The following is a 22033-nucleotide window of genomic DNA, read 5'->3' on the forward strand; positions in this document are numbered from 1 at the left end:
GTTGCTAATTCCTGGCTGAGATGTTTGAACGTTTGGTATTGGCAAAACTCTCTCTTTTAAGGCAGTTTCGCTTAAAATTAGGCAAACTTTGTTTTAGAGACATAAAGACTGAAAACATCATTCTCAATATCGTGACGTCACACGCGTGCCAAAGGGGGGGTTGTAAGTCCGCTGTGGGACTAATATCAGCTGTTTAGAAGCATATCAAACCATTCAACAATTTCTCACAAAATTTCGGGGGGGGTGGCGGCCGGGCCCCTTGGGCCCCCCCATAGATCCGCGCCTGGTTCTGGTGCTACTTCTAAGCTTCAACTAATAGCTGCTTAGCGACTTTACTGAACTTCCAATTGTTGCTGACTGAACGCAAAATGAGCCAGGAGAGGCACAATGTTGCTTTTGCAAAGTCACAATGGCTGCAGTAAAAGAGAGAATGCTTTTTGATCTTTCGTTTATATTGAGCACAAATTAGATTTTGAAAAAAGTATAAGTCACAAATTTTAATTTTTAATAAACGATTTTTGCGCCCCTATCAACGTAGCGTCCATGGCTCGAGCCATGCCTACCATACCTTAGGTACGCCACTGCTTGGTTGACAGCGCGAGATAACATATTTATAAAGTATAATCTTAATTTTTTGTAATATTACGATTCAATACAAGAGCCACAAAATTTGTGTTGTCGAGCCACAGTTTGCCCACCGTTGAGTCATAGGCTATGCAAAAGCTTTCTCTAAACCAGTTAAGTATAAATGAAGCAGTAAATGAGTCCAAACCTCACTAGAAAACATTCTATATCTCTGCACATTACGACTGTTATGCGGTGAAGCATGGTTTGCACTGAATGTGGAACTGTGTAAATACGTACTACTATTAATTATTGTTTTTATTTGACTTGTAAAGTGTTGTTTAAAGGGTGCGAGTGATGAGCTTGGGCTTGCGTTTGACGATTGGGATATCACATTCTACGCTAATCTATTTCGTCATCAGCTCAAAAGAAACCCCACATCTGTTGAATGTTTTGATCTTGCCCAATCCAACAGGTAAGCGAGCTCACACTGGTTTAATTTTATCAGTTTAAATGCGAATTTGATACCAGTTTTTTTAATTATAAATTCACAATTCGCAATGAGGAACAAAGCATATCTTATAATGGTTCTCTACAGTGCATGGTGGTGTGTCAGAACATCTGTTCTGAGTTAGGCAAGTATTTCTTACTACCGTTTCAAACTATTAATAAACAGACAAAAAATAAGAATTTCATGTTTTAACTTGCTTTTAGGTGAAGTGAGGAGCCCCAATACGCAGTAAGACGTTATGATGCCATTCAAATGACCCCATCTGTATGACGCCTCAGTGGCGTGTTGACGTCTTGCTTGAATGACGCACCTCACCTTCGCTTAAATCTTTTTTATAATCTTTTTTTATCATTAAATAGATGTCACACGGTAGTCAATAAAGTCACCAAACCAAATTTGAATAGGTGACGGTAGTTAGAACAGTCTGGTTGGCTACTTATTCATTACGACTAGTCACAGTAGCCAGAAGTCGGCAACCTGTAACTGCGGAGCCGCATGCTGCTCTTTAGCTTCTCTGAAGCGGCTCCCTCTAGATATGACAAAACTTGGAATTTAAATTGTATTTGATTATTATAATTAAGTTTATAATAATTTAGCCTATGGTCAGTTGATCACGCATGAAAACTAAAACGGTACCAAAGCATTATTCACCATACAGGATGATGCAACAATGAGTCCTCATTCAGTGATACTGTCTGCGACTGTGCAATTTGTGGTGTTGCAAATTTTGCCATTCAGTCTAAAGCAGGGGTTCTTAAACTTTTTTTTAACGCGGACCCCTTAAAAACAATTTTGGTTTGCGTGGACCCCCTTTGTGGCCTAGTCCGAGAAACTTTTTTGATCAACAGTATCAGCAGATCATCAGTAGCAAACCTAATCAATATTTGATTATATTTAAACAATATGCATTGCATATAATATTAAAATGGACTCTCGGATTTGAATGTAAACTTGCGGAACCCCTAGACTTACTGGCGGAACCTTAGGGTTCCGCGGAACTCTGGTTGAAAACCACTGCAATATACAATCACATTAACTGTGAAGGATTTAAAATTTTAAAGTGTCTCGTAAGTTACTTCAACAAGGGTTGCTCAAAGTCGGTTTTAATATAAATAAAGTAGTCGGGTATTTTTTGTCCAAGTCTACACTTTGCACTCCTGCTTATGCGAGGACGACTGTGGCAGTATGTGTGAGCTTCACTCAAAGCTAATTTTATTTCTTGAAAATACATTTTCATTCCAGTGAGCATAGCAGACATTGGTTCTTTAAAGCCAAGTTTGTGATAGAAGGAGAAGAGAAGCCAAAGTCTTTGTTTGCCATGGTGACTAATACATTGAACTACAGCAACAAGAACAATAAAATAGCCTTCCATGACAATGGCAGCGCGATTCAAGGCAAAGAGGTGCTGAACATCGTTGCAACAAATCCGGGCCAACCTTCAGAGATCGTGACGCAGCTTCAAGTCAAGTGAGTTTTGTTTGTTTTTCTAGGTCAGGGCTCACTGAACGTGTTTGGCAAAGGACCCCAACGACTGTTAAGAAATCATTGCGTTCCGGCTTCCAGAGGTGTAGGCTACAGGAGCTGGAGTTTTGGAGTATTTATAAGCCGGGGTGTAGGGTTTCAGTAGGAGTCTGGAATTCTTGGCAAAAGCAGGAGAAGGATTGGAGCTGGGCTGGATTTTTTTGCCAGTTGATAATTTTAGTGTACAAATATTCACAATACACTTGTGACAAAAATTGTTTTTGCAGTAAATGTTTTGTGGATTTTTCGTTTGTTCTTGAATCGGATTTTTTCGTAATGCGATAAATTCAGAAACAGAACAGAGTCTGACCTGCTTCAGTATTATGCAAGTGTATTTTTTCCCTGCTGCCAGTTTATTCTGGGATCTTTGAGCATGTGTAAACGGAGAAATCTATTCATATGCCATATTTTTAACAGCTCCGCGATGTTTTTTTAACAGGCTAGTTTAAATTTAACAACATTGAGATGTAATATGACGTCAAAAAGGGACGCTAAAAACAGGAACCCTTCTACAATTTCTTTAAAAGCAAGCAATTTATTGTGTTTCTCTTTGTAATAATATCAGGCGCCACATGCCACATTAATGAATACTACAGATCGTGTTCAGGGGCCACATACTCTGTGTCATTGGTTCGTGTTTGAATATTTTGTTTGTGGAGCTTTGTATTGAAATTGACTATACTGTATATATAGACTATATTGACTATATATTGATATAGACTATATTGACTAAATGACTATATATATATTGACTATATAGGCTATATAAATCATATATAGACTATATTGAAACACAAAGATTTTAATTTTAGCAAAATGTTTTACTTTACTTTTAGTTAACATTTCTCTAAAATAAATGCACGAATAAAAAAATGATTCAAATGTTTTTGACACCGGCCACCATTAGTAATACAGTAAATAGCTTACTTAAGAACAAGCATAGTTTCTAAATCTTTACGTAAACGCATTGTACAAATTTGCAGTTGTTTTCAGTCAGCCTAGTAATCGAGTAAGTTATAGTTAACATAAACAGCGAAACTGTCCCGAAAATAGCTTCCCGAAGAAATAGATATAGGCTGTCCTACGAGTTAGTCTTGTCGGTCACAACTTTGAATTTCTAACTTCTGCTTCCTTATCCTATTTCTGCATCGTAATATATTTCATCAAGAAAAAAACAGGCAAGTATTTGCCATTACGAATAGGCTAATTTACCTTTCCTGCTTGGATATCTTAAAAGCAATGAAATCAAGCAAGCATGCTTGGGTCTAATTTAACTTTACGTGTAAAAAAATTTCGTGAAAGTCACGAATGGTCTTACCCATTCGTGGAAATCCACGAAAAAAGTTTCTGCGAGGATTTTTTGAAAATTGTGACTTACAAAAAAGTCTTCGTACGAACAAAACGATTTTTACAAAGAAAATAAAATATTCGTACGAAGAAAAATATTTTCGTACAAATATTCGTAAGTTTTGTTTGTAACGAGGATCATGTTATACCAAATTGCCGAATCACGATGATTCGTACGAAGAGCATGGTGTGTGGCCCATGGCATGCATGCCGTATGTTGTACGCCTCTGCATGGTTTGTATCGTTATGGTTTCTATGTAAGTTCATGACGTTTGTGACGTTAGAATGGTTGAAATACCGTATTTATAGTCAAAATAGAATGAAAGATTATTTGGCTTACAGTTTTAGTAAGCCCATGTATGTAACATGTTTTCTTTCACATTTTTAAATTACAGTCAAGTGATTTAAAATTATCGCAATTGTAACATAATAAATTGTGCTGATAGATTTTACTAGCGACCAGCAACAACGCCAGTTTTTTGTACATCTTTCTGCATCAACGATGAATCAATAGAACTTGTATTTAGAATTGTAAATACAACATTTTCGTTACGTTAAATGGCTATAAATCATTAGGCGATTGTTTTGGTTTAAACTCTACACACCGTGTTGTTTTACAAGTTTTTATACACAGGGGCGTTGACAGGGGGGTCTAGGTGGTACTTTTGGACCCGGGCCCGGAATATTTAGGGGGCCCGGATTTAAAAGATTCCCCGCGACTTCAAACATTATCAAGATCTTACTATAATCAGATCTAAAGGAATTGCGACCAGAGGTTAAAACAGCTACTTCAGCCGCCAGATGGTAAAGTACCGGGCCCCCTTCCAGGTATAGCCTAGTGATTTCCCTAACCATGATTTTTTTTTCAAAAACACGAAATATTTTTCTTTTTTCGACAACTGCAAAATAGAACTGTAAAAAAGCACAGTTGGGAAACAGAGGTAAGCTTATTACTGATATTCACTAACATGTAGGCTGCATTTCTTCATGGGTAAGATTTAAAAGCCTACTGGTTACTGGTAACTCACTGGTAACTTTATACGATTTTTTGTTTTTTCTCAATATCCTACTAATGTAGTTGATTATAAAAATCATTTGGGCAAAAATGTCTAGTTATTTGGACAAATCAATTCTTACCATAAGTTTTCAACATTCTACCAATTTAGTAACTTTATAGAGTTGCATTTTGTATAAAAAACATTTTGTTTTGAATGTAAAACAGAGTATAACAATTTTGAAAACTTTTATAATTGGTATTAAAATTTGGGCAGAATGTTAAGTTTCGATTTAGTATTTGCAGAAAATAATGCTTCGACAAGCTGAGATAAGCTTATTACAGATGTTCATTAGAATATCATCACACTAGCCTACATTTCTTCATTGGTAGAATTTTGAAACCTTGCTGGGTTCTGGTGAGCTTATAAAGTTTTTGTTTTTTCTTTATATCTCACTACCGGTAATGTAGTTGAACTTTGTAAAAATATTTGGGTAAAAATTTCCAATTATTGGATAAGTCAATTTTACCATGAGTTATGCTATGCTCGCAAAACTTGACTTAAATACTACAAAGATAGCTTATCATTTTTAGATATGGTCAAACAAAATAAGGATTTGTTACAAACTTTAATAATCAACAGTTGTGAGCAATGTGAGGCCACATATACACCACCTTTGTGAGCATTGATCCCGGCCACTAACTATAGTTATGTACAAAGTGAAAAAGTATATTAAATGAAAACAACTTGTGAATTTTCCTGTATTTAATTTCATGTTTTTGTGAGCTATGGTTTAACTGTTTTCAGCATTGAATTTTTTTGTATAAACTGCTGTTTGTCTTTGCCAGTCCCAAGGTTGATATGCTCAGTTATTTACTACCTATGACACAGTATTAGAGCAACAACAATCAAATATAAAGACACATGTTATGTTATTTTGTCATCCAATTCATGCAGTTAATATATCAGGCAATGTAAACAGTGCTATTTTTGTGTCATGTTTTGGTAATGTGGTCTGTATTTTGTGGCAACGATTGAGTTTGAAGTTATTATCTGGGAGTGATTTTTCTTCAGTGCTTGTGATTTGAGTAGGCCTAGCTACTTCATTGTGAAGTAAGATTATCTTTGTAATGATCTTCTGAAAAAACATTGACTATGACTATTTCATTGTAATATAATATCAATATTTTTGGTATCAAAATTAGTTTTGTTCAAAGGTGGAAGTTTGATGCACATAGCATGATAAACTGTCCAATTCTTTTCAGGCTGTAGGATTTGAAGCAGCATGGATTAAATAATGTTACTGGTTTGATAAGTGAACGGATTGTCATTTTAGTTTTTTTCTATGCAAATGTACAAATATTGAATCTTTGAATTGAAAAGATTGAGCTACTTTTGGTCAAGCCTTTTATTGAAGTTGGGCTGGAGATTTTCATATAATCTGGTGACATGAATATTCAGCAATTATTGTTATCCAGTTATTGGTGAAGTCTCAGTTCAAATTTTTTTGAATCCAGTTAGGCTTAATATAGCCTATTGAATATTTTTTTATGATACACAAGAATATTTTAATTTGATAATTTATTTAAATGGGACACAGACAGGTCTATGAAAGTAGATTAAAAGTAAGTTTAGCCTTGTTTTGCTGTTGTATATAGCCAACATTTTTTTTGCTTGTGTTTCGTACACAGCCAAGTTGATGATTCTCAGAGATTGTGAGTAATTTAGTATTTTTGAAAATATATACGCAAAGACAAAATTTGGGCAAATTATGTTCGCCCCCCCCCCAAATGTTTTACTCCTACGGCTACTTTACTTTACAAAGAATTAATTTTAGCCGAAAACTCCAACAATTTTAAACATACTGACGAAGATCGTAATTGAGAGCAAGAATTTTGCGGTTTCTGGAGAAATCCCTAATAATGCGTAATTGCACAGTTAGGGAAATTCGTGGATACAACAAATCTTTGAGAATAGGCTACATAAATGATATTCCTCTTAATTTTCTACTTTGAACGGCAAGTGTTATCCTCATTTTAACAGCACATCAACAAACGTTTCTACACAACCTGATATTATTATATTCATAACATTGTCGATGAAGGGGGCCCGAAAACAAATGGGTACCGGGCCCGAGAAATCCTGTCAACGGCCCTGTTTATACATTATTAGGGTCTACCGCTATTTTGACTTATATAAATTGGTCTGACAGTTTTTTATTCAACCTTGTGAATCTTGAAAGGTCAGGTTATATTAAAAATAATAAACTGTGTTAGAGCTGTTTGAAATAAAAAGGATTTTGATACAGTGTTTGTTTCTATTAACTGAAACTTTCGTAGCTATGTTTTTATTTCTTTTAGAATGAAATTTCTGAAGGATAAACTTTGTTTTCATCAAATAGAATTTATCGAAAACGCGTCTTGGCCACGCTGAAGTCTTGAACTAAGTTCAAGACTTCATAAATTACCAGTGTTTCTTGGCTCGTACTGTACTTTTTGCATCACAAGTCATGACTCCTTGCATTACCTGTACTTTTAAATGACTCCGTTTGAAAGTATATGCTGAACTCGGATCACATTTTTGCTTAGACACTTGGCACTGACGGCAGAAACCCACAATTTTCCGACTGGCGTTGCCCCTTTCCCTGGAGCTACCACTGGCACCGGAGGGCGACAGAGAGACCAACATGCGATCGGGCGAGGGTCTGCTATTGTGGCGGGAATGGCAGGATATTGCGTGGGGAACCTAAACATCCCAAACTATCCTTTAGCATGGGAAGACGGTTGTGACTGGCCCTCAGCACCAAACTTGGCCTCTGCTCGCAGAATTGCTATCGAGGCAAGTGATGGCGCTAGTGATTACGGAAACAAATTCGGAGAACCTGTCATAGCTGGTGAGTTGTCTGCATGGTGGCGTTGTGAGATGCGAATCACCAAAAAGTCATTGGCGATTTTGATACAAAATATAAATCTTCTAGCTGATATTCTATAACTTTTTTTAGGAAGGAGCTATTGCATTTTAACTATGTGTTTGTTGACTATCCAAAAAACAAGTTTTATTTTAATTTTTACCAGGTTGGTATTTCCAATATTTAACTTGATGCTGAGCTCGTAAGTTCTGCCAGGGTTCCCGCTGTTTTGTGGTGTCCTAAAGTGTTCTTTGTTGGCTAATTGATTTATCTCTCGAAAAAAAAAAAATGATAAAAATGTTTACTTAACATAATATAGTGCGTTTTTTTTATTAGTTTGGTGTGTGCAATTGTTTTTCAGGTTTTTTCAGATCGTTTGGAATGCGACTTCCCGATGGTGAGAGATGTGAGTGGCTGAAGCCGATTATGTTCAGTGGAGGGATATCATCCATCAACGATGAGCAATTGAACAAGAAGAAGCTGGAAGACGATACTTCCGGTCTCCTAGTGGCCAAGATTGGTGGGCCAGCATATAGGATTGGGGTTGGTGGGGGGTGTGCTTCATCACAGATGCACGGAGCCAATGATGCAAGTCGCGATTTCAACGCTGTTCAGCGGGGAGACGCTGAGATGCAGCAGAAGTTGCACAGAGTGGTACGTGCATGCATTGAGCATCAAGACAATCCTCTTCTTTCCATCCATGATCAGGGTGCGGGTGGAAACGGTAAATGTGCTTTTTTACTACCATTATGTTTGTGAATGATTGTTTGTAAGAAGTAAAAGGGGCATTCAAAATATTTGTGGAATTTTGTAAGATTTTATTGGATTTTTATTGGAATAGTTTTATTTTTCTACTTAGTGTAGAGCTGTCAACTGCTCTGGGCGTCGTTTTCGTGTATTTTTCGTGTTTGTCTTTTTTACAAAGCGCTCTGTAAGTCATGTTTTTACTTCCTGTTTTACTTTTCTGTGCTGTTAGAATAACCTTTCGGGTTTTGGGAATAAAAAAGTCTGATTGGCCAAGGTCTTGGCTATGTGGATGAGGCAGCAATTCCCATTGAACTTCTTTTAAAACTTTCTTTGTAGCGCATGCAGATTGCAAAATGACTTGGAATATTGTTATGGTGGAACTGTGGAAGATGATTCCATGATGCAGCTTTTTCAAACGCTGTTACCTAATTCTGCTTTCAATTTATTTAAAACTTTATTGTATTTGTAATAGGCTTCTAAAACAGTTTTCCGACCTTTTAAAAAGTCTTCAAGCACCACTTCTTCAGAGTCTTATCAAACCGTTACCGTTACCTTCTTGACCTCTCAGATTTGATTTCGCCAGGTGATCCGCATGTGAGCCATCATTTGAACTGCTGTGTTGTTGCAATACCATTCTGTTGAATGCATGCTTGATCTCCAGTAAGGAATAAGGATTCGACTGAACAAGTTGTCATCTGCTTATATTTTGGTCAAAATCGCCGTAGAAACTTCACTTATTCAGTTTTGGATGATTTTGTACAACCTACCTAGTAGAACGTTTGCTAAGGCCTAAATCTTCGTGCAGATTGGAATGCGATGAACCAATAGATATGTCAATGGTTTCAACTATCTGAAAAACTGTAATCTTCCATTTTCTGTGACTAGTCTTTTAACAGCATCAGTTTTTCAAAAAAAAATTGACCTTGTTGGAATGTTGGTCTTCCAAAGCGCGCATCATCTTCTCTACCGTCTCGAAATCTTTCCATCAATTCGTAAACGCGAGTGTGCTTCAAAACTCGATCCGCATAAACGTTTTACAATGCTTGAATGATCTCCGTTGTTTTACAACCAAGTTTCTTCTAAAGTTTGATGTCTTTTCTCATTATTCTAACTTACCATTGCCCATAATACTACCTTTCTTCAACCACTTGTTGACGACTTTGTTCTCAAAAGAATAAAGGTTGGTCGTAATTATTAGGTAGCTAAAACCATGTCATCTGACGGACATCTTCGAACCGTTTTAATCCTGTTTGCATTAAGTTATGGGAGAATTCCACGATTTTTTATAACGCCTCTCGTAGATGGATTATATCAATCGCTATTATACGTCACCTTAATGATATTCAGTTCAGTGATTGCTTTCAAAGAATTAATGTGAAAAATAACTTTTGTGTTGATGATGAATCTATTCATCGCAGTAATAGTTGACTTGCTTGGTCATTGCTTGCTTCAGGAGTACCATTTTGCAGTGGGTTGTTACTTATTACTTACAGGAAACGTGCTCAAGGAAATTGTGGAACCCTCAGGAGCCGTAATCTATTCAAAGGCCTTCACTCTTGGTGACAAGTCACTCAATACGCTGGAGCTTTGGACGGCTGAATACCAGGAGTCAGATGCCGTGCTTGTAGACAGAAGCAAACTGCCAATCTTGAAGAGTATCTGCCACAGAGAACGATGCAACGTTGATGTGGTCGGAGAATTGAATGGTACCGGCAGGGTGGTGCTCTCCGATCAGGGTCTGTATCATAGTTTCGTTCTTACTTGAGAGATTAAACACGATTTACAACGTTTGTTAAAAAATACTTGAGGAGATATTGCAATAGGAATGTGTGGAAGGGCAAAGTAAAGAAGAGATAAGTAAGACTTAGTAAGATTGTAAAACTTAAATAAAGGTAAAACTTAGTAAGATTACGACTTAGTAAGACTTAGTAGTTAGTAAGATTGTTCTCCTGAGATGACTTGTTGGGAAGTGGCGACACTTGACCCAACAAGGTTTGAATCTGAGATTTACGTATAACTCACGCTACTCTGTTCTACCGACTGGATAATTATCAAGATGGGAAAGTTCTGTTTGTGTTGTTTTCTGTTGCAGGATACCTGTAGATGTTATTTGTATTTTAGAGATTCATTACGAAGATGGGGTCCCGATTGGCACTTTGGATGACATTGAGAACCCAAAGCAGCATCCAGTAGACCTCGATCTTAAGTTAGTGCTCGGAAAGATGCCGCAGAAGATTTATAACTTGATTGATAGACCGAGACAAGTCAACCGCTTCGAGACTAAACAGGTCAGCCAATCCTGCTTTATTGCTATGCACTTGACCTGAACTTACTACTAATGTGACAAAGAGAAAAATACACCGCTTTAAACTTGAAGGAAATATCAGTGATGTGTTCTGCCAAAGTTTCGTTCGCAATTTTGATGTTGCTTCATGCAGCAGGAATTTATGGTCAGTGGAAGCCTTAAGTGTTCTCGCATGAAATGCTATGAATACATCTGTTGTTTTTGTTTTCAGATTGCATTCTCGGAAGCTTTAAATCGTGTTTTGAAGCTTCCATCTGTGGGCAGTAAAAGATTCCTCACAAACAAGGTGTCGTTTTTGTTTTGTTTTTTAAATACGGAGAAGTTGGGAAGTTGTTGTAAACCTCGTGTTTGGATGGTTTGTCACTTACCAACTAACTAGTCAGCCAGGTTTGTTAATAACTAATGGCCGTGTATGTAGCAGTTGCTAAGTATTCTCATACATTAACTTTCATGAAGCTCGATAGTCGATATTCTGTTAGAATATGTTTGTTCCTTCAGGTGGATCGGTCTGTGACGGGACTTATAGCACAGCAGCAGTGCTGTGGTCCTCTACACACCCCTCTAGCTGATGTTGCTGTCACTGCGCTGTCCCACTTCTCTACAGTTGGCACGGCGACGTCGATTGGTGAGCAGCCGATTAAGATGCTGGTGGATGAGGAGGCCGGTGCTAGGCTGACGGTAGGAGAGGCCTTGACCAACATGGTGTTTGCTACCATCTCTGACATCAGGGACATTAAATGCAGTGCAAATTGGATGTGGCCGGCTAAATTGCCAGGTAAAAGATTCGAGAAACAAGGAATCTGTTTTAAAACCTGTCAGGTGTAGCCTTCGAATTTGGTGTCGGCAAGTGGCGATTGCCAAGGTAAATGCCAAAATAATGAATTAAGTCTAAAAAAAAGTGCCGACGCCAATTTCTAGTACGTGTTCATTCCAGAATGAGTTGACCAGCAATCGTTTAATTCTAGGGCGAAAAATCGTGTCTAATAGTTTTTGCGCTTGTGCAAAGTGAAAACTATAACTCGTGACTTGAGCGGTCGCTATCACAGCAATTGAATTCAAGCAAAGCCGGGCCAGTAAAATGTGCAATTAAGAAATATACTCACTGCGAAGTGTTTGTCACAGCAACAATTTTTTATTCTCTTTTCTTCTTCTTTTTCCCAATACAACAAGGAAAGTAACGTGTGGAAATTAATCGGAAATTGATAAAAGAAAAAACGTTTCAATGACCACAAATATTGCATCTTTTATTGTCGTATTTGATTTCAAGGATTAACTGCCTCTTGCATGAAAAGTTTCCAAGATTCTTGGTGTTTTGTTGGTATTGGTTTTGTCGGTTATGTAGGCTAATAGGAACGATTATACAAAAATCGATAAATTGTCCTCAAATTGTTAATCGCAAATGATGTAATAATTTCATAGTTACCGCTTCACCGCTTGTACGTAAAAATCATTAAAGATGAGAATGCTCAACGCAATGGGGCATAACAGGATTTGATAGCTTTAACCGCAACCGGACATTTGGTATATGTTCATCCATAGGCGTCGATTACTCGGGGGCAGGGGTCTGAGACAGAGAGAGACGAGATATGTCAGCCTTGTCAGGCCTCCTCGGTTTTTTGTTATTACGGTATTTATAAAAAGCATCAACAACTTTACAAAAATAAATTGCCGGTTTTGCGCTGTTTACGCGAATGCACAGGATACCTTTGTCCAAAAAAATCTGCTTCGCCTAATGTCTTGTGGCAAACGTGGCGAGTGTTTTCGTAATTTTATCTCGTCTATGCAACGTTGAGTCACGAGATTGTCTGTTACGACTTTTGACAATATGTCGTCTAACAGTCTAGCGACCTTGAGTTGCGACTGTGCACTGTGGCCAAATACTTTTTCATATTTCACAATAAATACAATTACAAACACATTATATGGAGATGTGGGTATTTGTAGTCATTAAGGCCCCGATTGAACAATAATGGAAGACGCCATACTCGCGTTTCACCCTGGTTGGGATCAAGTAACCTAAACCTATTTAAGCATGTGTGTCTTCGCTATGTGTCTTTGGGCGTTCGGCCAACGTTACGCAATTACAACCAAACTAAATGGTTCGCAAAATGTTTCACGACAATTGCAACCGACTGACATGTGAGTCCACAAACAGCGCATTATAATCGTTTTGGCAGAAAATCGGCAATTAAGAAATCGCTGTCAGAATTAGTGGGGAATTCCCCTCCTGGAATTCGTTTACTTCAGTAAAAAGTCAACGCCAATCTATGCATCTATTTCTATAATAAAGGTATTGAAGAATAATGATTACTTTGCATCACATGTAATTGCCAAAAATAACTTTTAAATAACTACGGTATAAAGTTGCTCAGGTGAAGATTCCAGTTCTTAGATAATTTAAGATAAATTTAAACAGGACCATTATTGGCATGAGCTTTACGTTGTCAAACTGCGTTCTGAAAAAAAAACAAGATTTCATTCTTTTATTATTTCAATGATTTTACAACGCTTTTGCCTTTTCAAAGAAATATTTTTATTAGATTAGTTGATTTTGGTATTGGTAACAAATTGTTGGTGTAACTGTAAACTTTTTGCATTATCCAAGTATTAAATTACAGTATGTAAGCATTAGTAAGCTTTTGTACAACTTCGGAGAAATGGAATTCTCAACAGTCTCCGTGAAGTGTAAAGATTGTCAACCACTTTTCAAATGTCCTGCAGGAGTTGCAGACAAGCTTAGTTTGATACTGTATATGCAGTTTTAAAGTTTAACGTATTGTTTATTAACGCATTGGTTCTCAACTGTCTCTTTGCCTTGTCCGGTTTGTTCGCTTCCAACCACTAATGTATCCAGGTGAAGGGGCAAAGATTTACAAGGCATGCCAAGCGATGTGTAACGTCATGAAGGGGTTGGGTATAGCTGTTGATGGCGGAAAGGATTCTCTCAGTATGGCCGCAACCGTTGGGGAGGTTGGTAATTAGTGGAAATAATTCTTTAATTAAGGTGATAATGGCTGGGTCTAGCTCATTTCATAGTTTTTCATTGGTGGGATGCCTTGAGTATTTGTAAAATTACCACTAATGAGCTCCAGCCTTATCCTTGGAGTTAAACTGATTTTACATTGAAACTCAAACTCCCTTAGTATCTCTTAGACTAGAGAAAAGTGTTTCTGGGTCCCATGTACTTTAATGCTTGTCAAACTAGGTTAATTATTTATTATTTTGATTCGGATTCAACTTGTTTCTAGGATATCGTTAAATCTCCTGGTTCTCTCGTCATATCGACATATGCCCCCTGCATGGATATTACCAAAACCATTACCCCTGATCTGAAAGCCCCCGGTGGTGGTGCCTGGTTAGTGTATGTTCCCCTGAGCAACTGCAAGCCTTGCTTAGGTAACGTACAACACAGCATGGTTCTATATAATTTTAAATTGTTTGGCAACTAAACATAAAAATAAGTAATCATCACTATCAATTTAAAAGCAGGGTTTGCCAGTCCCAGGAAATCGTGCGTAGAGTACAATGCGTACGTACAACGTGGAAAGTAATATGTCAATCTTCGTGCGTAGTTGACCGTGGTTCAGCAGCTGGCTTGCAGAATGTCTATTGACATAGGAAGTACGGCGGTATTACGGTACATTAAAGGTTGGATAGCCGCTTTCTTGGGTAGTAACGATGATTGCCCCAAACTTTCCTTGAAAGAGCGCTCCAAACGTTCTGCAGCACCACTAGTAGCAGAGTGGTACACGAAATTGAAATACAGGAGTGGTAATTGAATTTTCAAAAAAATTTACCAAACGTTTTAGGATGCACTGTTTCATCCTCAAAACCATGAATAAACCTTTTCTACGCCATTACATCGAAGAACATAACCATTAACCAAGCATACAATATTTAAAAATATAAGTACAGGGTGAATGGAAATTCCTTGGACTTTTTTCATTTTATGATTACACGTATTGAATGTCACTTAGATGCCTTTTAATAGGCTAAATATCTTGCTAAACTCTCTAAAATTTTGGTGGGTCTGATTGTAAGCATTGATTGTAAGATCTAAAATGAGCCAAAGAGAAGCCATCATTCAGCCCCATCGCTTGGGGGAAATCAACTATGAGATCATTAAGCTCTTAAAAGTTTCCCAATCCACCGCTTACCATGTTGTGAATAGATTTAAGGAACTTGGTACATCTGAAGATGGTCCAAGGAGAGGAAGATCTCGCACTGCTCGAACAAACAAAGTGATTAAGGCTGTCCGAGAAAGGGTGAGGAGAAACCCAAACAAATCCATCCGTCAAATGGCTCAAGACATGAATGTGAGCAACACTTCAATGAGAACCATTGTGGAAAAGGATCTTCAGTTATCTCCATACAAGATGAGAAAACGGCAGTTCCTTACACCTCTCTAAAAGCAAAAGAGACTTGAAAAAGCACAGATTCTTCTAAGAGAACTGAAAGCAGGCATGACAGGACAATAGATCATTTTTTCACACGAAAAACTCTTCACAATTGAAGTTCAGTTCAATAATCAGAATGATAAAATTTATGCAAAGTCTTCAGCAGATATTAAAGATTCTGTAAAAACAGTTTACCGCCGTCAAAAACTGTCTTCTGTCATGGTGTGGAGTTGTGGATCGAAAACTTCCGACAAAGAATTGAGAGAATTACCCAAGTGAAGGACGGGCCATAACAGACGGGCGGGCACATTGAAAATAAATAAATAAATTTATTCCTAGTATTTTAAGCTTTCATTGTGATACCTTTATGATGAAACTTTATTTATTTTCTATTCATAAATCGTTTATCAGTTGGTCCAAGGAATTTCTGCTCACCCTGAATGATACCGCACTACTACGAGTTGAAGTAACATATAGTAATGTGCCTTAGTGCCAATTTTTGATTCTATTTCTCCATGTTATATTTGTTCTATTGCGAATGAGTGTGGGTAGCTCACTGGGCACAATTGTTTTTAGCTCCGTAAAACTTCCTTGTGTAATAATCTACTTCCTTTGCCATCTTATACCGGAACTAATTTTTTTATGAAGAATTGCATTCTGTCTCAACCAAAACAAAATTTCGAACAGTCGCATTTGCAGGTATTTTTTACAACACACTCGCACGGGCATTTCCTCTGAATTTGATATTTGACTGTTATCATACCAGAACTGTTTAATTGCGGATTAAAAGAAACGATTTATAAAGTATTTGCTTTTCTCATCAGCACACAATACATATTTTGACTAACAGTGTTAATTTTAAAAGTCGATTTTATTGACCTAAAAGTTAAAAATCGCTTGACTGTTGATTGAAAAACTTGCCCAAATAATTATCATGTGCAGCATGCGTGGGAGCTTTTGAAAGCTACAATTCTTTGTTAAATTGTATTTTGATGCTGATTTAAAATTAAAGTATGTATAATTGTATATACACTACAGTTTTTGATAGTATTGACAGTATTAATTCTTTGAAAATTGACTGATGTTGTTCGATCCTGTTGGTTGCAGCGACACACCTGCACGATCGGATTTACTGCAATGGTTGGCTTGTTTCAGGTGGGACTGCTTTAGCCCAGTGCTATAACCAAGTGGGCGATCAGGTGGCCGACTTAGACGATACGAACCTTTTTGTGAGCGGTTGGTGCGTAACTCAGGAGCTCATCAAGGAGGGAGTTGTATGCTCTGGTCATGACATCAGCGACGGAGGATTAGTGACGTGTGCTTTAGAAATGGCTTTTGCTGGAAATCGTGGGATGGAGGTGAGTTTGTTAAAGGCAACGCTAATTTAACGCATTTTTAAGAAGAACGAATACAACTTGGGTTATGTTTGCCTTAGTATTTGTCTTAAATATGGTATTTTTTAACAATTTTTGTTCAGCTTACAATTGAAGCTCAAGACTATTCTGCCATTGAATTTTTGTTCTCCGAAAACCTCGGTATCATTTTGGAAACTGCCAACCCCGACAAGGTCATCGATGAATACAAACTTTGTAATGTGAAGGCAGAATGCGTAGGAAGAACCTTCGATAAGCGCACGGTCAGTGGTTTAAGTTTTTCTTTATGGTTTCATTTCCTTGCATGCAGTGGTTTCAATGATGTGAAATACTTTTTGAAAATATTAATATCCTAGAAATGAGGTGATAACGCATTTGACAAGATGATAACGAATTGTTGCTCATTCTGTCATTATGATTGCGACTATTTGGTTATATTGCAATTAAAATAGCAATTACTCAAAATTTTAAACAACTTGGACACTGTTGCAAAATTTTGAATGAAGCAGTGTTGCATTTTTACTGCAATAGACTCAAATAGATACTGAGTGATTTTTGATAATGTGTGGATCCAATTGAAGATACTGGTGTCAGCTAATTTTAATTTCTCAAGTGAGATTTTACAAGATTGAGTATTGAGTGAGTAGTTTTACAAACATTGAGTATTTTTTCTACGTTTATTTTCATTTTTTTCAAAGTAATAACATCTCACTAACTTAAAAATTGATAGGCAGCCAAGATAGCAAACATGGTTTACTGATTTTGCTGTCTGGTTTGGTTACACAAATGTGTTCGACAATGGAGTGTATGAAACAAGAACATCGATAGACATCGCTCGTCGGTCATTTGGTTGGCCTCGTCAGCGTTGCACCGATTCAGCCACAAAGTACTCGACAACGCTTTCTTTGCTACTGTAGTTATAAGAGTTAAGAATTCGACCAAGCTAGAGAAACCAGCAGATGTTTCGTGAAGGAAAACCATTAATTTTTTTGGGGACCAATTTTTGCAGCAACCGAGAATACTCCGAATATGCAATTGTGACGAGGCGCTATGACAAAGGTTTAGTCAACAAGTTGAATTGATGTGAAATAAACAACTTTACAATTGAGTTTACACTAATGTGATGTAATGCCACTCTGTGAGACGCCAGTAGGTCTGACTTTCCATAGCGTCATATTGGCTATTGTGTCGATTGTTATCCCTGTTGTGTCGGGACTCGGGAGGGAGGGTGATCCTCTTTTTAGTAGTTTCCATAGCAAACCATCATTTTTCCTGTCTCAAGATCTCCATCAATTTTAACGGTGAACATCTTCTTGACGTCATTACCAATGAGTTGCGTGATGTGTGGGAAAGCAGCAGTTTCGCCCTTGAGAGGTTGCAATGTGACGTGACGTGTGTTAATGCGGAGAGAAATTGGTTGTTGGAAGAGTGTCGGGAACCTTGCTTCTTCATAAACGACTCCATGAAGTGCAGTTTCGAGTGGCCTCTGCCGGACAGAGGTGCGTATACTGTTCTTAGTTCCTTACCGAGCGCAGTTGTCCATCGCTGCCGTCGTGATTCGGATTTTATTCACAGATTGATTAGTATCAATGTTTTTTTTTATTAAAAGTGCAGTTTCTTGATTTTTTTTTAGAAGTTTTTTCTGCATCTTTGTCCGTTTAGTTTTAGATTGTCCAAGACTAGGAAACCACTTGAACGTTTCATAATGTGCTAATTAGATTTTGATTTTGAAATGTAAACTGTCGCAAGTTTGTTATCGCAATGTAAACTATCGAACTTTATCGCAACCATTGTCCTCCAGACATCAGAGTTGCCGTACTGCGTGAAGAAGGAAGCAACGGTGATAGGGAGATGTCAGCTGCCTTCGTTGCTGCTGGCTTCAAAGTAAGTTGGATTACCCAAGCTGAGTTTTTTTTTCACTGAAATATTTCGGTCATTTGTTAGAATTCGCGTAAAAAAAATTTCGGGCATTTTTAATTTAATTCGGTCATTTTTTTGCATTCGAATGTTTTTTCTGGCTGTTAAGTGTATGCTGGTTTAAAGAGGTCTAAACTTACTTATCCAGACAGAAAAGTGTGCCTTTTGTCGTCGCTAAACTATCTAAAAATGTTGAATCAATGTAAAAAACGGATTTTGAAAACGGCTAGGTAGTTTATAACTACCGTGTCACAAAAATAAGTTTCCCTAGGAGAAGTTCTCTTGTTTCGTCTGTACAAAACCTTGTTAGCATGGAAAGCAAACTTTTGAATCAACAAAAACTTTTATACTATCACTAGCGAAGCTTATTTTTGTAACAATAACGATACAAACGGGCTGCATTATTGTGTTGCCTTGTTCTTTGTATTTTAATCAATCTTTTTGTGCTCTGTGCCTATTTTCTCATTAATAAAACCAATTGCAAAGACTTCGCAGCACATGTATTCCCGTTGAGTTGTAAAAGGGACCAATTTTGGGAGATTAACTTCCCATAATTTCTCCGCAGAATCATCACCGAGTGAAATTCATGGTACTTATCAGTATATCTCAGCATATAATCATTATCAAAGTTCAACAAAAATAAATGACCAAAATATTTAAAATGCATTTATATTGAAAAGAACATTGTGGAAATTGAGCCCTTCTTGAATTCATGTATTCACTTTTATCTATATCACTACTGTCTCACATATCTTTCATGCTGTAACCTGATCATTTCACACTATGAAACCAACGTGTAGGCTTATAATGCTATTGTCATGCATAGATTTGTAGTTTGCACAATATTGTGTTCAACCCTGAGCACATAAGCAGTTGAGGAGATGTAAGGACTTTCTTAATGAGGTTAGTGACTCTCGAAACCATACTGAAGCCCCTTCCAGCATTGTGTTCTTTACCATTTGCATCAACAACAAAGTTGCCATTGTTGTGGAATTTGAAAATTTTGCATCATGTATTGCAGTTATTAGATAGCCTAATCATTAGATGTTGTTTATGCAGCTCTGGAAAGAACTTGACACGATTGTTTGTCATGTAGAAAGTCATTAAAAATTATCAGCAGCAGCGACTTTTTCAAGCTTCTTCCCACTTCATTTCGTCCAAATTGATTTTTTTTTTTCAGTAGCAAATGTGAACCTCTTTGTGAATGTGCACGAAGATTATACCTGTACCACAAGCATAGAAATAATTTAAAAACAACGATAAATTCAATAATTGACACGAACTTCAAACATCGTACATCATGCTTCTGAACACTTGTAAACAGATGCAAATAGTTCAGCTTCAGTTTGATAGCAGAACTTATAAATTGAGACTTATTCACTATACTGTACATTTAAGCGTATAAAACTTTCTTTATTTGGCTGTCAGTCAGTATTGCCAATGCGAATTTGAAGCCATATGGTAACAACTAACCACTGCAAGGGAACGTACCTTGAAAGGATTTGTCAAGCCCACCGGGTTACAGAATAAACAGCGTGCGTGGTGGGCCTGGTGGCCCAAGCCAGCAAAAACATTTGCATGAGGACGTTTCCTTGTTTGTCGTTTCACAAATAGACGCCGTTTAGAGCTCTGGTGGTCATCCAACTGTTCGGAATCCCAATAAAGTTTTTCTAGAAATAAATCCCTATAAAGATGCAAACGCATTTTTCAATTTTGTGCTTTCAGATAGATGGAAAATGAACGAGATGTTAAATATTCCTGTTGCCCCCAATAAAAAACTGTCTACCGTACTTTCCTAACAAAAATTTTGCAGACCTGAAACACAAATTTTAATCATATAAAACATATCGTAATAATTACGTTACGTTAGTAATAACGAAACGTTACGTTACGCAATAGTATAAAAAAACAAAGACCATTAATATCAAACAATAAGATGCGTGAAGTTAGTTGCAAAAAAATCACGACCAAACAGACACAGCTACTTACGTTTTTTGATTCGTTTTGCAAACTTTTTTGTAACACATTCCGCTGTAATCGGTTTGACCACTATCATAATTTACCACATTTGCTGTTCCTGCTTTAGTCACACGAAAATCCATATTATATAGTGTAGTTGAGCCTAATCGAGACCCCTTTAATTTTGGATGTTACTTTTGTTTCTGGTGTTTCAATCGCTGGCTTTGGCCGCTATTGCATATATTAGTCAGGTTCGTTATGTAATTTTGTTCAAAAGTTTTGGAGATTAGCAAACTTATACATTTTCGGAAAGCTTGGACCATGAGGAATCCGAAAAACGTTGATTACATTTGCAGAGATGTCCCCATGGCCGCCATTTTGAATTTTCAAAATGGCCGCAGCAAAATATATATTTTGATGTATCTTGGCTCCTAATAAGCTTGGAAACTTTATCAATCATGCTAATTCTATGTTTTAAGGGTCAAGAAATCCATTAGAAGCATACCTAGATACCAAGAGTTAACCACTTTGCAATTATCCGCCATATTGGTTTTCAAAATGGCCGCTGAAATTATATTTCGTTACATCACTACTTCTATACAGTGTTACATTGTATTAGTCCGGCTACAAAAAAGTATTTGTCCGTAATTAAGTAAAAGAAATAAAAATAATGAAATAAAAAAGTATTTATTCGTATTTGTTGTCCGCCTACTGGAAAGGCACCACACATGGAACAATCACTGCAGTGTATCAGAAAGCAAATGTTCCAGGAGAACTAGTCGCACTAAAGCTCAAACTTACTGCAGCTAAGAACTTATCAATCCTTCCATATCATGTGCCCATTAAGCCATATGCCAAGCCAAAACCAGAACTTGACAACAGAGCGCGGAGGTTTGAGGCCAACACAACAGGTGTTGCTCAGTCATATAAACTGACCCAGTTAGGGTGGGTCACAGCATCTACTTTGTCCAAGATCCCTGGATGGGCAGGATACACGTCACTCATCTCATCTTGCCAACCACTCACTCACGTTGGTGCACTGCCCCTGCTACCTGAAGTTGCTAACGAGTGGCCTACTATGCTGACTGTGATTCTACAAGTATCCCAGCTGAAGACGTTAGTCAGGGGTACCCAACTGTGATAACCTTCGACATGGCCCTCTACGAAAAGGTAGTGCAGTTGCTAGACACACGGGTCGACCTGAAAAGAGAAATTGTTTCCAGACTGGGTGAGCTGCATGCTGTGATGGCTGCACTAAGAGCTCTTGGAACTTCCATAGAGAACTCTGGGATTGATGATGCCTGGATCGAAGCCGATGTGTAGCCTATGGATCTGCGACCACAAGACAAATTTTCAAGTGTGCGCACTACAAGAGAACTCTTCGTGCACACATCTACACTTACATAGCTTTGTATGAACTGGCCTTGGATCAGTTTTTCACAGAGAAGCCACATTTGAAGATCATCTGCTCAAGATCAGCAGATAAGGT

The 22033-nt window shown here is 37.5% G+C and overlaps 1 protein-coding gene across 1 annotated transcript in view; it reads left to right on the top strand.

Moving 5' to 3' along the window:
• The window catches only part of LOC145768185 (phosphoribosylformylglycinamidine synthase-like), a 91678-nt gene that overhangs the window by 61132 nt on the left and 8513 nt on the right, over window positions 1-22033 (top strand). Inside the window, exons 5-18 of the mRNA XM_082579661.1 lie at window positions 912-1039; window positions 2318-2542; window positions 7527-7831; window positions 8208-8570; window positions 10087-10329; window positions 10715-10881; window positions 11110-11184; window positions 11397-11673; window positions 13753-13868; window positions 14147-14294; window positions 16451-16653; window positions 16773-16931; window positions 17951-18167; window positions 18470-18552. Coding sequence (XP_082435787.1) covers window positions 912-1039; window positions 2318-2542; window positions 7527-7831; window positions 8208-8570; window positions 10087-10329; window positions 10715-10881; window positions 11110-11184; window positions 11397-11673; window positions 13753-13868; window positions 14147-14294; window positions 16451-16653; window positions 16773-16931; window positions 17951-18167; window positions 18470-18552 — 2709 coding nt within the window. The remainder of the gene's footprint in view (window positions 1-911; window positions 1040-2317; window positions 2543-7526; window positions 7832-8207; window positions 8571-10086; window positions 10330-10714; window positions 10882-11109; window positions 11185-11396; window positions 11674-13752; window positions 13869-14146; window positions 14295-16450; window positions 16654-16772; window positions 16932-17950; window positions 18168-18469; window positions 18553-22033) is intronic.

Source organism: Aplidium turbinatum, chromosome 4 (genome assembly GCF_918807975.1).
Source record: "Aplidium turbinatum chromosome 4, kaAplTurb1.1, whole genome shotgun sequence".
NCBI lineage: Eukaryota > Metazoa > Chordata > Ascidiacea > Aplousobranchia > Polyclinidae > Aplidium > Aplidium turbinatum.